The sequence below is a fragment of the Oncorhynchus tshawytscha genome, unplaced genomic scaffold, assembly GCF_018296145.1.
Source record: "Oncorhynchus tshawytscha isolate Ot180627B unplaced genomic scaffold, Otsh_v2.0 Un_scaffold_1341_pilon_pilon, whole genome shotgun sequence".
NCBI classification, from domain to species: Eukaryota; Metazoa; Chordata; class Actinopteri; order Salmoniformes; family Salmonidae; genus Oncorhynchus; species Oncorhynchus tshawytscha.
Window position 1 is genome coordinate 898,176 of NW_024609828.1, and position 16,116 is coordinate 914,291.

General features: G+C 42.9%; 1 protein-coding gene across 1 annotated transcript; it reads right to left on the bottom strand.

The window, feature by feature from the left end:
• Window positions 1-5,954: 5,954 nt before the first annotated feature.
• Window positions 5,955-16,092, bottom strand: LOC112226252 (meteorin-like protein). The gene is made up of 4 exons (XM_024390627.2): window positions 11,616-16,092; window positions 10,815-11,218; window positions 8,704-8,763; window positions 5,955-7,298 (listed from the first exon to the last, which is right to left on the bottom strand). Exons 1-4 carry the CDS (start codon window positions 11,705-11,707, stop codon window positions 6,961-6,963), a joined length of 894 nt encoding a protein of 297 aa, XP_024246395.2. The 5' UTR covers window positions 11,708-16,092; the 3' UTR covers window positions 5,955-6,960.
• Window positions 16,093-16,116: the final 24 nt, after the last annotated feature.

Below are 16,116 nucleotides of genomic sequence, written 5' to 3' on the forward strand. Positions count from 1 at the left end.
TGGTTACTACATGATTCCATATGTGTTATTTCATAGTTTTGATGTCTTCACTATTATTATACAATGTAGAAAATAGTACAAATAAAGAGAAATTCTTAAATGAGTAGGTGTGTCTAAACATTTTACTGGTACTGTATATTATCACCATTATTGTTATATTATCACCATTGTTGTTATTATATAATCATTATTGCTATATTATCACCATTGTTGTTGAATATATTATCACCATAATTGTTATATTATCACCATTGTTGTTGTTATATTATCACCATTACTGTTATATTATCACCATTGTTGTTGAATATATTATCACCATTATTGTTATATTTTCACCTTTTTTGTGTTCCCAGTATATTTTGGGGACACTATTTTCCTGTGACTATTTGAGATTAAAAGCTTTTTATAAACAAAGTGACAAGCTATTGTCAACCATGTATTTTTAACATACACTTAGTGTACAAAATATTTAAAAGACACTGCTATTTCCATGACATAGACTGACCAGGTGAATCCAGGTGAAAGATATGATCCCTTATTGATGTCACTTGTTAAATCCACTTCAATCAATGTAGATGAAGGGGAGGAGATGGGTTAAAGAAGGATTTTAAAGCCTTGAGACAATTGAGACAAAGGTTTTAAGTGCCTCTGAACGGGGTATGGTAATAGGTGCCAGGCGAACCAGTTTGTGTCAATAACTGCAATGCTGCTGAGTTTTTCGTGCTCAACAGTTTCCCATGTGTATCAAGAACGGTCCACCACCCAAAGGACATCCAGCCAACTTGACTCAACTGTGGGAAGCATTGGAGTCAACATGGGCCAGCATCCCTGTGGAACACTTTCAACACCTTGTAGAGTCCATGCCCTGACAAATTGAGGCAGTTCTGAGAACAAGGGGGGGGGGGGCTCAATGTTAGAAAGGTGTTCTTAATGTTTTGTACACTCAGCGTATATCAGTGAAGTTATTATCAGCACGGAACAGTTTGTGTTGAGGTCTGACTATTGCAAACACCCAGGAATAGTAGAAATGTGTTCAACACTCTGTCAGATACTGATACTCAATTTCAGCATTCCCTTTTAGAAGACCAACAAAAGAATGCCCAAATGCAGAACATTATGTAGAAAAGAATGTGGAAAAGCCCATTTCCAACCAGGTGTTTTGTGTATGGGAGGGCTTCACCAATTTGTAAATCTTTGGCCCAACTCTCCATCTCATTACCTTATAAATCAGTGGGGATATAAAAAAACAAAAACAAATTATCTTTCCCCATAAGTCAATTACCAAAACACTCAGTTCAAACGCAAACAACAGACGGCAAAATAATGAAGGACCTTTTCAAAACCACAGGGTCCATCTCTGGCATGAGCGTTGTGCTCCCATGCTCCTGGTCCTATAGCCTGTAAAGGAGACCCAGTCAAAGGCTGGCCTGGAGGGTCTCATGCTGTTTCCACATTGTACCCCGGGCCTCCCCACAGCAGTGGTCCACATGGGAAAGCTGGCCAGGCGGCGGGATAAACCAATTACCCCCAGATGGAGGGGACTCCTGCCGGCACACCATCCGAGGGGCTCCCGGCCTCCCGCTTCCAGGCGCTCCTGGAAACCCCCGGGATGTCGTTCCCTCAGATTCCGTCTGGAGAATTCCCAAAGATGGGAATTGTGTGACCTCAAAAGCCCCGGAGAGTAGACAATATTCAGCTCGGAAATTTGGTATGGTACGCCCCTCAGGAGGACAATGGTGACTTGGTGAGGGAGATCTGGGTTTGAAAATATACTTTTTTGGAGACTTTAGGAGATATAAGTTAGAGTTGAAAGGGGTTCATAATTTTTTCACACCTCAGTTTTGTATTTAATAGTATTTAAAATGTTGGTTAAAATGTTATGCCATTTAGGATTTTTCAAGGGTGCTTTTCTAAGAAAAATGTCCTGCCTGAGTTGGCGAACAGCAAACATAGTGGATTTTAGCAGTTTGATCTTATAGGTTTAACCTTAACCTCATCAAGTGGGAGGAGAAGAAAGAGGAAAGTGAGAGAAACAAAAAATAGTGAAGAGATGAAGCCTAGTGGATATTAGCATCAGGAGTTATTATGATCAAAACCTCATCAAGAAACTAAGTTTGACAATAACCGGACGAACCGAAAGGATAAGAGAAGAGACAGAAAGAAATAGAAGAGAGATAGAAAGAGAAAATGGATAGAAAGAAAGAGGAGAGATAGAAAGAGAAGAAAGATAGAAAGTGAAGAGAGAGAAAGAGGAGATAGAAAGAGAAGAGAAAGCGAACAGAGATAGAAAGAGAAGAGAAAGAGAACAGAGATAGAAAGAGAAAGAGAAGAGAGATAGAAAGAGAACAGAGATGGAAAGAGAAGAGAAAGAGAACAGAGATAGAAAGAGAAAAGAGATAGAAAGAGGAGAGAGATAGAAAGAGAAGACAGAAAGAGAACAGATAGAAAGAGAAGAGAAAGAGAACAGATAGAAAGAGGACAGAGATGGAAAGAGAAGAGAAGAAAAGAGAACAGATAGAAAGAGAGAGAGATAGAAAGAGGAGAGAGATAGAAAGAGAAGAGAAAGAGAACAGAGATAGAAAGAGAAAGAGAAGAGAGATAGAAAGAGAACAGAGATGGAAAGAGAAGAGAAAGAGAACAGCGATAGAAAGAGAAAAGAGATAGAAAGAGGAGAGAGATAGAAAGAGAAGACAGAAAGAGAACAGATAGAAAGAGAAGAGAAAGAGAACAGATAGAAAGAGATAGAAAGAGAAAGAGAAGATAGAAAGAGGAGAGAGATAGAAAGAGAAGATAGAAAGAGAAGATAGAAAGAGGAGAGATAGAAAGAGAAGATAGAAAGAGGAGAGATAGAAAGAGAAGATAGAAAGAGGAGAGAGATAGAAAGAGAAGATAGAAAGAGGAGAGATAGAAAGAGAAGATAGAAAGAGGAGAGAGATAGAAAGAGAAGATAGAAAGAGGAGAGATAGAAAGAGAAGATAGAAAGAGGAGAACGATAGAAAGAGGAGAGAGATAGAAAGAGGAGATAGAGAGAAAGAGATAGATAGAAAGAGAAAAGAGATAGAAAGAGGAGAGAGATAGAAAGAGGAGAGAGATAGAAAGAGAACAGAGATAGAAAGAGAACAGAGATAGAAAGAGAACAGAGATATTAAGAGGAGATAGAAAGAGAACAGAGATATAAAGAAAGAAAGAAAGAAAGAAAGAAAGAAAGAAAGAAAGAAAGAAAGAAAGAAAGAAAGAAAGAAAGAAAGAAAGAAAGAAAGAAAAGGGGTTAAAAGATAGAGTTGATCTTGGTGGATAAAGTGACCGGTCTAATGGCTTGAAATTGCCCCCTTGGATTCATGAGGCCCAGTGGTTCCTGGCTAACAGCGTCTGTGACAATGATCATTATGTCTGTCGGGGCCTTGTCACCGTGGGCCCATTGTGGGGGCCCCATTCAGCCCACGGTCATTTACACTTTCATTGGCAGCTATTTAGTCCTAATAAAACCTTCAACACAGCAATTTGTGAATCCTGCTCAGCCAAGTAGACGTGTGGAATAGGCATTAAAAGGAGTCGCTTTAAAAGTCAATGAATTGTTCCATCTTTTTGGGGGTGGGGCCTTAGATTTTTGGGGGCCGAAAAGTCCCCCTCCCACCTCTGCTCACTCTGTTTCCCAGGCTGTGATCGGGGAGCAACAGCCCCAAAAGAATAGACTGATTCAGCCAACTCATTTTCTGTCCCCCATCTTAGCCATTTGTATCTCATTTTACGCTGAGTTATTCCATTAACATTAGCACTGCTTATAATGAGGCCGGTATAGGATGCAGTGGAAAAGGGCCAAAGTAGAAACGTGTTGGACAGTTGGCTCTAAACTCCCATTCCCCTATAAAACAGAGATGATGCACTGTGTTGCATATGGATGGGGGTATAACATCCCATTTAAGACTATTCCATACCAGATATATCAAAAGACACAAAAGCTGTGTGCTTTTACATGCTGGTCTTTAGGAGGGGCTCATGTCTCTGGACTTGACTGTTCATGTCTCTGTTGTGAAACACTCTATAGACCACAGCTAGATGGACTGGATAGACTAAATACAAATCTATATGAATCATTTGCATTCAGACGCAGGTTGTAATACTTTTCAAATTCAGATTTTTGAAAAATCTCATTGTTGGTTAGAGCAACCACTCCACCTGTGAGCAGTGAGATTTTAAATGGACCGTTTTCTATCACGAGGGTTATTTGAGGCCATATTAATAATCTCCTTGAACATTAGCCATTAACTATCTATTAAGTATTTATTAACTCTTATCTAAAAAAATCCACCGTCAACACTGCTGAGATTGCTAAGAGAAAGAGCCCAAACTATCTACCTTCATCACCTCAGCTTTCTCTCTGTCCGTCTGGTCCACAGTTTGCTGAGCTAGCAAGACTGGCAATACTAATGTGATACAATATTTTATAGTGCCTTGAGTTTTGGCTCCAGCCTCTTCTGAGACATGAGTTTAAATCCCACTGCTTCCAGCTAAAGCCCAGGTCTGTTGAATGTGGCTGATGAAGGACAGAGGGTCTGAGACATATAATCAATCTTAAAGCTGAAGAAAAATGGTCTTCTTCATTCACGATCCCAGCAGCTCTGTAAAACCCCACTCTGTCTGCGTCACTCAGTCCACTGACTACCCACAATAGAGCAGGAGGGGCTGCCACGCCCAGGCTAACACTGAGGGGAGGCCTGGTGATTGGGGGGCAGAGGTGAGGGGGTTTGGGTTTGACATCCCCTCATCTTTCAAACTCTCCCTCTAATGCTTAGGGTTGTCTAACGCTTAATGCCAAAAGCTCAATGAGTGAAATGAAAATACATCTGTACCACATTTAACAGTATTATTTTAATAGACAATAGATACAATAGTGCAATAGATGTTTTTGTCATTTAAATGTGTTGCAGAAAATTGTAATGCAAACATTCATGATCCTTATTTCCTACAGGAGGAGCTATTTTCAACAAATATTTTCCCATAATGCTCAAGAACCATAATAAAGAATGTTATGAAGAATAAAATAAATCTCTTGTCAAAAGTTTAAGTAATTGCTTGAAAGTGCATTGCAAGTCAATCAAAAAAGTACACAAGAAATCCCCACAAGCATTGCTTATATATTTTGGCAATAAATGGTAATCAAACTGAAGGTTTGCACCTACACTGTAGCATCATCCATACCCTGTAATAAAACCAAAATGATACAATCAATATGTAAATAAGCAAATCCTTGTGAATTTACAAAACACTTCATTTACATTACAATAAAATATTTCAAAACCTATTGTACAAAGGAATAAACAAGACCACATAAAACCTAACAATCAGACATTAAATTCATATGATTTCCTGCCACAGTAGTTCAGAGGACACCTCTCACACCGAGACCCTGAAGAGAGCAGCAGTTGGTGTGGGGAGAGACAAAGAGTGAAGCAGCAGTTGGTGTGGGGAGAGACAAAGAGTGAAGCAGCAGTTGGTGTGGGGAGAGACAAAGAGTGAAGCAGCAGTTGGTGTGGGGAGAGACAAAGCGTGAAGCAGCAGTTGGTGTGGGGAGAGACAAAGAGTGAAGCAGCAGTTGGTGTGGGGAGAGACAAAGAGTGAAGCAGCAGTTGGTGTGGGGAGAGACAAAGAGACAAAGTGTGGGGAGAGACAAAGCGTGAAGCAGCAGTTGGTGTGGGGAGAGACAAAGAGTGAAGCAGCAGTGAAGCAGCAGTGGTGGGGAGAGACAAAGAGTGAAGCAGCAGTTGGTGTGGGGAGAGACAAAGAGTGAAGCAGCAGTTGGTGTGGGGAGAGACAAAGAGTGAAGCAGCAGTTGGTGTGGGGAGAGACAAAGCGTGAAGCAGCAGTTGGTGTGGGGAGAGACAAAGAGTGAAGCAGCAGTTGGTGGGGAGAGACAAAGCGTGAAGCAGCAGTTGGTGTGAAGCAGCAGTTGGGGAGAGACAAAGAGTGAAGCAGCAGTTGGTGTGGGGAGAGACAAAGAGTGAAGCAGCAGTTGGTGTGGGGAGAGACAAAGAGTGAAGCAGCAGTTGGTGTGGGGAGAGACAAAGAGTGAAGCAGCAGTTGGTGTGGGGAGAGACAAAGCGTGAAGCAGCAGTTGGTGTGGGGAGAGACAAAGAGTGAAGCAGCAGTTGGTGTGGGGAGAGACAAAGAGTGAAGCAGCAGTTGGTGTGGGGAGAGACAAAGAGTGAAGCAGCAGTTGGTGTGGGGAGAGACAAAGAGTGAAGCAGCAGTTGGTGTGGGGAGAGACAAAGAGTGAAGCAGCAGTTGGTGTGGGGAGAGACAAAGAGTGAAGCAGCAGTTGGTGTGGGGAGAGACAAAGAGTGAAGCAGCAGTTGGTGTGGGGAGACAAAGAGTGAAGCAGCAAGAGTGAAGCAGCAGTTGGTGTGGGGAGAGACAAAGAGTGAAGCAGCAGTTGGTGTGGGGAGAGACAAAGAGTGAAGCAGCAGTTGGTGTGGGGAGAGACAAAGAGTGAAGCAGCAGTTGGTGTGGGGAGAGACAAAGAGTGAAGCAGCAGTCAAACCGTTTTTAGTCTCTGGGAGCTGTGGGCGTTGAGAAGAGAGACAGACAAAGGGCCAGGCTCTCTAAGCCTTTCCCCGCTGGGGCCGGCAGGGGCTGGGGTGGCCCCTCTAGTGCTGGCTGGATGGGTCCCCTGTGGGCCCCTGCCCTGGGCCTTGTACTCCTTGTGCTCTACAAGTGCTCCAACAGATTTGTCCCTGCTGGTGTTGTGAGCGGTATAGATTCATGAGGAGTAGAAGGGACAACATCTCTCAAACCGCTGTGGTCGTGAGGAACTCATCTCGCTCGCTTGCTGCCACGGCGACATAATCTCTACCATGCCAACTGGGGTAGAAAGAAGAGACTCAATGTGTTCCATTTAAGAAAATAAACCCTACATATAGGTCACAGGGCTCATGGATCGCCACTAGGAACTGGGACACACCCTCAGTCCAGAGGGAACTCACAGGGGTTCTGACGAGCCGCCCAAGCTGATTGGTAGAGGGACATGAAGTCTTTATAGCGGGGGGCACAACCCAGCCAGGCCTCCCCAAAGTGTTCTGTCCCTGTGAATAGGAACTCTCCGCCCCCAGGCTTTACGTGACACTGTAACAGTGTGTGGATGTGACCGTGCCATGAGGAACTGGAACCGGGAACCCCTATGGTGCCAGTGTGGCGCTCGAACACCCCGCTACGCTGCCGGTACACCCTCCCCTCTGAGACCTCCACCAACGATGTCTGCCGCTCAGCATTGTGGGATACGTTCCTGATGGAGCCGCGAACCACTGGAGGGGCAGAGGAGGGGACTAACATTAGAGACTGTTTTCAGTCATCTCAATCATTTATGGTTATGTTTTATTGTAATGAAAACCAATTAATATGAACAGAAAGATGAGATATGTATCAATTAAACAGCCACCAATACAGTATGATTCAGCTGATCTAAATTGTTATGTGCATTTCAATAATGTGTTTTTTTATTTTATTTTACCTTTATTTAACTAGGCAAATCAGTTAAGAACAGGTTAACTGCCTGTTCAGGGGCAGAACGACAGGTTTGTACCTTGTCAGCTCGGGGATATGAACTTGCAACCTTGCGGTTCCTAGTCCAATGCTCTAACCACTAGGCTACCCTGCCTAGGCTAAGCGGACAAGAGGGAAATTAAAAAGTTAACAGGATCTTGCTGTGTGAGTATGAGTGGAAAAAGGATTCAAATCTTCCCTCCAGAAACTTCACTCCCAGTCTCCACATCCCCCACTCACTCACACTCTCTCTGTCTCCACATCCCCCACTCACGCTCCCTCCTCTCAGTCTCCCCCCCACATCCCTCCACATCACAGTCTCCATCCCCCATCTCAGTCCCACTCACTCTCCTCTCAGTCTCCACATCCCCCACTCACTCTCCCTCCTCTCAGTCTCCACGTCCCCCACTCACGCTCCCTCCCCCACTCACTCCCTCCCTCCTCTCAGTCTCTCCACATCCCCCACTCACTCTCCCTCCTCTCAGTCTCCACGTCCCCCACTCACTCTCCCTCCTCTCAGTCTCCCTCCTCATCCCCACTCACTCTCCCTCCTCTCAGTCTCCACATCCCCCTCTCACTCTCCCTCCTCTCAGTCTCCGCATCCCCCACTCACTCCACAGAAATCCCTCCATTCCCTCCTTTCACTCTCTGTGGCCATTTACACTTTCATTAGCCAGCTATTTTCTCTCATCAAAAAGTTGATGATGGCGACTTGTGAGATCAGGGCACGGGAGTCAGCCTATAAATGAAGTGGACTCAATGGTACTATTGCTTCTGCTCTGTTGCAGCCTTAAGCCAATGGGTCTCCCATTGTGCAGCCTCAGCCCTCACATCTGTCAGGCCCCTCTGCCCAGCTACAGAAGCTGTTCGCTGGGAACAGATCAGGCCCACTACCCCCCACCCACCCCAACACATCCACACAGACACAAAATCTCCTTTCCAACACCCACTCACTCACTCCACCCCAGACCTTTGAAGAATAAATTAGTGATGATACCCAGCTGATGAGGGGACAGATTGGGCTACATGGATCTATGGAGAACTAAGGAGATAGGACACAACGAGTCAAAAGCTATAGTTGTTTACCGTTTTTATAAATGTTTGATATAGGATCTAGATTTGTAAATAAGAACAATAATGAATTATTTATGTTCTATTAATACATACCAAAGTCACTGCTGCAGATGGCCAGGAGGAGCTCTGTGTCATTGCAGGGACGGCAGCTAGCTGTGGGAGGAGAGAGAGAAGTTTATAGTGTTGGTCTATGCAAAGGAAAGGGACACACATCACCCTGTGGAGCACCAATGCACATCCTTTCACTTCACTTGTCTTCTCACAACTCTCTCTCTCTAATCATTCTCTCTCTCTCGCTTCACAATCTCTCTCTCTCTCTCACTCTGCCCACTCCATACTCTGCATCACCACCCATTTCTCTCTTTCTCTCATATTAACCATCATCATCTACACTTCTTATAGTGATCATCTTACTGGACACTATCACCCTACTGTGAGGGTCCACTTTCAACACTTCAGACCACACCCAACGCCCTACTGTGAGGGTCCACTTTCAACACTTCAGACCACACCCATCACCCTACTGTGATGGCTGGGCTTGAGATAACTGATTGATGGATGAGGATTACAGACAGCTTGCCACTCCATTGACACACACATACCAGCAGCTCCATCCCTCCATTCATCCATCGCTCCTCAGTTCATCCAGACAACAAGCCAAGGGATCAGATGGAGGAATGTCTGGCATGCGTCTCTACTCCATTCACATCTCCTCCACCATACTAGCACTACCCACACAGATCAAAAGCCTTGATGAGTCTCAACCTCCATGTTTGACTTCTATTGTTTAGCGGTCTAATTGAATGACCTGACTGGTGACCTCAATCACTGGTATCCTCCACTGAACTCCTCCACACTGTCAATATTGGGAGAGAAGGACTCAGACAGACAGACATCACCAGGATAGGAGAATGACGTCACCCCATTGAGACAAGCCCACACAGAGATGAGGCATCTGTAGAATCCAACAAGTATTTGCTGTCTCCATTGAGATACCCGGGGGCCATTGGCCCTCCGCCACCCTGGCCCCTGCTCCCTAGCTTTGTCCCTCCGGTGGAAATGAGGCCACCAGACAAAACAGACCGGTCAGCAGCTGCTTCCTAGACCAGGCAAGATTAGATTTGGTTTTTAATTGGATAATTGACTAATTTCTTTGGGCCCCAAACTGTCCCTCAGTCTCCCCAGCACACCGCTCCACCCACACAGTGAATGGGCCCACCTCTTGTGCCGTGTGCTGTGATGCTAGGAGTTTATTGTCTTCTATGATTAAGTTAGAATGTATCAGTGTTTTATTATTCATGCACTTGCTTGGAAATGGTTAAATGATGGTCAAGAAGATGAGTCTAAAGTAAAAACACTTAAAAACAACTGAAGGCATGATGATTTGCATTAAGGATACGTGTTGATCACTTTCATTCTTCACTGCAATGTTCTTTTTTGACACCAATACAACTGACAAAACATATATTATTTTTGTTATATCAATAAATGATTAGGTCTATTTACAATTGGGATTGTAACTCCAACAAAAGTGTCAAATGAACATCTTATGACCATGTCATACAAATAGAGAATTCGTATCGTCTCCAAATGTCAGTGGTCCAAAGTTCTTACATTGGAATCATTTAACGTAGCCTACTACTTAGGTCGTTTTTTGTGGTATCTGTACTTCACTTTATATTTTTGACAACTTTTACTTCACTACATTCCTAAATAAAATAATGTACTTTTTACTCCATACATTTTCCCTGACACCCAAAAGTATAGTTACATTTTGAATGGTTAGCAGGACAGTAAAATGGTCCAATTGACGCACTTATCAAGAGAACATCCCTGTTCATCCCTACTGCCTCTGATCTAGCAAACTAACTAAACACAAATGCTTCGCTTGTAAATGATGTCTGCGTGTTAGTGTGCTCCTGGCTATCGATAAATAAGCTTGTGCCGTCTGGTTTGCTTAACATATGCAATTTTTTATTATTTATACTTTTACTTTTTATGCTTAAGTATAGTTTTGCGATTACATTTAATTTTGATATTTAAGTACATTTAAAGCCAAATACTTTTAGACTTTTACTCAAGTAGTATTTTACTGGGTGACTTCCTCTCTTTTTCCTTTTTTAAGTCATTTTATATTAAGGAATCTTTACTTTTACTCAACTATGACAATTGGGTCATTTTTCCCACAACTGTCAAATACTCACCCTGCAACACACTTTGGCCGAGGTTGGGCGCAGTGGTCCGATTGCCCAGCAACTCATATCTGAAGCCTACTGCGCGTTGGCTGATATCCCTCTGCGGGTTCGCCAGGAGGAAGATGGCTGGCTTCTGAGGTCCGTCCGCCGGGAAACAGAACACCTGCTCCGGCCGCCCTCCATCCGTCATCAACAGGTCAAGTTCCCCAGCCCGCTCGATGTAGACGCTGGCACCGTTGAAGCTGCGGAACGGTTTGATGCAGACCGTTGTGTGGCGCGCAGAGGACAGGTTGGGTTCCAGGACGACCCGAAGCGCCTGGCCCGGGTAGACCCACTCCACCGAACCCTCTGTGCAACGCAGCCGCACCTGCTGCACAGTCCGCGAGTTAGCCTCAGCCTCACGCGCCAAACCACTGCAATCCAAGAACAAGGAGAAGGGTTCAAATGGGCACACTCACTCAGAAAACAACGCAGGTCAGAAAAGATTATACGACGAGAGATTAGCCTATACTCACAGAGAATATGTATATTACCCCCCCCCCCACTCAATCCAAGTGTTAAAACATTTATTGTTTTGGCAAAACCCATTTTGATAGGATAACTGCAAGTAGTGCTATTGCATATTATTGTTTGTTGTTGCAATAATATGCAACAATAAGAATACACAATTATCTGAAAACGATGAGGATATTGGTATAAACAGATAATAACCATAAATATTTAGACAAAGTTTTTAGAACGGCAAACGCAATCTCAAAGTAAATTACCAGTTTGGAATTCTGTCTACTAAAAAAAAGCAGAATCCCTCACCTTCCACTCCAGTTGCATAGGTCTGCCGCGCAGGGAGACAACCAGCAGAGGAACAGTACATACATGAAAATCAGCCTTGGAGTTGGCGACATTGCACCAAATATAGGAATAAAAATAGAATCCAAAAATCAACTTGGTGAGAAAACATCACCAATGTTCCGCTCCAATCCTTCTGCTAGCTCACTGAGATGCTCTCTTAGCAACATCTGTGGACGCCTGTGACTGACGCTGCGGCTGCGTTGTATGATTAGCCACGTGCACCCTAGCCCCCTGACAGCGTTGGTAGAAAATGGATGTCCTCGCTATGTGTATGTGTGAGGATGATTATGGTTGATACAACCGGGAATGGATTTCGTCATCATTACCGTTGGACCACAATGGACATAAGCTAATAAGCTTAATTGTGTTATCCTTGATGATTTTCTTAAATTGTATGTGGAGGCGTCACTGGCTGGAGCGCGTTTATGTATGTATTTTACAACTTGTCAAATAAATTAAATCAATCAATCAATTGCGTAATTACCAAGCCCAAAGATTTGTAAATCGAAACCGTTTCAAAGGCGGTACTTTTTATTTTGTCGTGACATCATTTAATGATAGAAGTTGTGTAAAATGGAAAAAACAACATGCAGGCTATTTGTGGCTAATTGTAGGTACAGGCTATCAATCGGAATAGCCTGTGGGTCCAATAATCGAAAAAGGTTGACCAAAACGTAATTACATTTTTTAAATCGCATTATTTAGGCCTACGTTCCCACACGACTTAATAAGCGTTCAATCTCTTTTAGCTTTTGTTTTAGGTTAGTTCAGTGAAAAGACGATCCGCAGTACAGGCTCCAGCCATCTGTTACCTTCAAGTGCACTGCGCGACTCACAGCTTTTCCACACTTGGATAATTGGAGCCTTCGTGAAACTTTGGGAAATAAATGCCGAAAAAATGCCAATTACTTCTTATTTAGAAGCCTTTTATTTATGTAGGCTAGTATTGATACGTATTTTCCGAACACTATATTTGCACATTCAACCCCTAAACATTGACCTATAAAACGTAAATGACTCATAAAATAAATGAACAAAATAATACGAGGTTGTTTGTATATATATGCAGATAATTTAAATCGCATTTTGTAATGATAGGCTTGGTTCTATAAAAACGAATGGTAGGCCTAACGGCCACAGATAGTATAGTTTGGGTGGTGAGTGGGGGTGAAGGAGATAGGGAGGGCGAATAACGGTAATGATGACGAAATCCATCCAACTAGGAACAGGCCCAGGCCAAGAACTGAAAAAGGTATAACGTATTTTTGATACTTGGGCTCTATCTAGTGGCCTTGTACATGTAATGCACATCTGGAAAATGCAGGTCATGCGCGTCTCGGTTTTAACGTTAATGAGGGTTAAAACCTGTGAACAAAATAGCAATCCTTCTGGGCCCAAGCAACAAAAGGTGCAAGTCAAGACCATGGCGACATCTTGCGGGGTTTTCCAGCAACCACATGTGTATAATACTGTTGGTTGTTCACACGACTTGGTTGGCCCCCTCCGGTGGTGCGAGATCAAAGGCTTATACGTTTTGATGGGAATGTGGTTTGGTAAATTGCACTCATATGGAGAATTTAGGCAGATGTTTTCTCAGCTGCGGGGAAAGTCCTCTGCTAGGGTATAGGCTTACGAAAGGGATATGTCCTTTCCTCAACCAGGTGGAAATTTAACAGACATAGGCCTACTGTGTAGTAATAACATAGTTTATAGGCTAGATTTTTTAAATTGCAAAGAGCTAAAATAGGGCACCTTTCATTCATTTTAAACATTAATAATGTATGTATTTTTTAACCTACACTATTTTAATTTAGTCTATAAAAAGTATTCCGAAATATACCCAGGAATAGATATTATTTTCAATCGTCTATCAGAATTCAGCTGTAAGGGAAGACCTTGTAAATGTCAATGGCAGTTGAGTGGCTCGCGCTGTTGTCACAGCCAGGTTCATTTTCACACGCGCTCTCAGGTTGGTCTGTTTGAGTCACGTGTTCGGAGGCCAGAGCCCAGTTCCCTGGGGAGAGCAACATGAATGGACACTTTGTTATTCTACAAAAAGAGAGAGAATAACCCTCTAGTCCGAGTGGCATTCAGCCCCCAGACTGACTGAATTCTAGGCTAGTGGTTCAGTGTCCCATAGGGGCAGACTAGCCATCTGGCATTTCGGGCAAATGCCAGAAGGGCTGGTCCATTTTTTGCCTGCATAACTTGTTTTTTTCTTCGCAAAAGTAGAATTATCTGGCTAATAATGGGGGCCTCAAGCAATAAAATGGGCTCGTTTGGGGGTCCTCAATTAAAATAATGGGCCAGAGTGTTAGAAATGCCAGAGATGATTTAAGGTCACAGTCAGCCTCTAGCTCAGCTCCAGCACTGTAATATTTCTGTCTCCCTGCAGGCATGTCATTTACATTTTGTTACATCATCTGTCCATAAGACGCATTATGCTAATTGGCCAAAGTAAAAATTTTCTTTAATGTGGTATTATAACTCCTATTGAATAATATATATTAAAATCGTGAATAATAAAATAAAAGGCTTATGGCAACATAGAGTTGAGTCTGTGACACTCCACCCGGGTCTTGAGGGTTACTGCCGTACCTGCAAGGGCAAGCACCCCATCCCATATCGAGGCACGACCACATATGAAAATAGTCAAATATGCCACACAGACGTCCCATCATCACACACATCCAGCAGCATCCGCGTTTCATCTGCACCTTTTGAACGATCATGGCCCTCCTGCCCAGGACCAACCCATGGCTGGCTAAAACGGTCCCCGACGGCAACCACCTGCAATGAGACTCCCGTGCCCTCTGGTCCCTGCATTGTAATATAGCTTACCCCACTGCCGTGCGTCTGGCACCGTCTATACATTGCTTGTCGCAAAAGACAAGGCTTAGGCCTAAAACAATTAGGAGACATAACGCACATACACATGGGTTGGCCTATAGTCCCGAGCGTGCGAGAGAAATTGATTGCAGTAGATAAATGGTGTGTGGCCTACTGTATTAATATTGAACCCTTATTTAACTAGGCGAGTCATATAGCTCAGTTTATAAAAGGAGGCTTGGGTCATCAGGGTGTGTGATGATGAGTCATATTTCGTACTTTCCAAAAGATAGAAACGTCAATTGTTAGGTTGACATGAATGTAAAAACCTGTATTATATTAGGCTATAGATAACTAAGAAAATCTACAACGCAGAAGCCATTAGATATTGGCATTATCAAAGGTAGGAATACTTAAGATGCAGTTGGACACGATATTTTCAATTGTTTTTAATGAGCGTTCGACTAATTTAATTAAAAGGTTGTGGTCCAATTCAAGATCCAAAAGATGAAGCCGTCTGTGGCCCCATGTGTGCCATTTCTTTCGGCAGTCTGTCAATAGACCTAAGAATAATAAGTCAAGTGATCAAATATTGACTACATACATGCACGTCCTTGTCTGCTAAACAAGACCCCATGCAAATATCCATCTAGATTGTGAACAAATAATTAGAAAAGACAAAATTGGTCTAACGAGCAATAGATCATCAAAACTCATTAGCTCGCACCATGACCAATGCTTCAGAGCTAAACGGTAATTAATTGTTATCTACCCTAACTGAAGTAAACCTACCATTTAGACACTGTCAAAAAGTTACACTCTGACCAGTCCGGTCCTTAAACACCGAATTTTCTTGACACAACTAATTGTTTGCCTGAAGAAACCCCAAACCTCAGTTAATTAAATGGGACAATGATTATCTTGTTCGAAGGTTCCTTCAAGCAAACAATTAGTCGTGTCATGAAAATCCACTGACGGGTTATTTTGAATATTGCGCAAAACAATTCCCAAATGGCTATTTGAATAAGCCAACAAAATACATTTTTACAAATGATTACCTCAAATCCCAAAACAAATTAACTCAGCATCGGAAACTGATGTGTTTTGCTCGTGCATTTTTCTAAAGCAGTTCAGTGGAAGTCATAACTAAAATATCGCCAGTCCCAGTCCCAGCTGTGCTGAACTGATTTGACACACATCAGGGAGTCCAGGGAACATTTCAACCGCCGAGCTCCAACTGCACTGGCTGCTGCACCGGAGCACAGAGTTGTGTATTAGGGTAATTGTTAACTACAGGTCAAGGTCGTCCATTGAACCTTACCTGACATACATTTTCACACGAATATTCTCGATTTATTGCATATAATATGCTATGGATAATGGAAGGTATTTTCCAAATATTTTTAAACATTAGGCCTACTTTACACTAGGTAGGTCTACATGGATGCAATTATGTTAATACAAAATGTGAAAATATTTTTTAAATATATATTTTTAAATGTGTACAGAAAATGGTATGAAACATTAGGGAAAGTCCTTATTGCTATATTAAATAACAGCTATTACATACCTCTATAGCCTACCACATTTAAACCAGGCTGAATTGAAAGCCCCATTAGAAGGTGAGGAAATT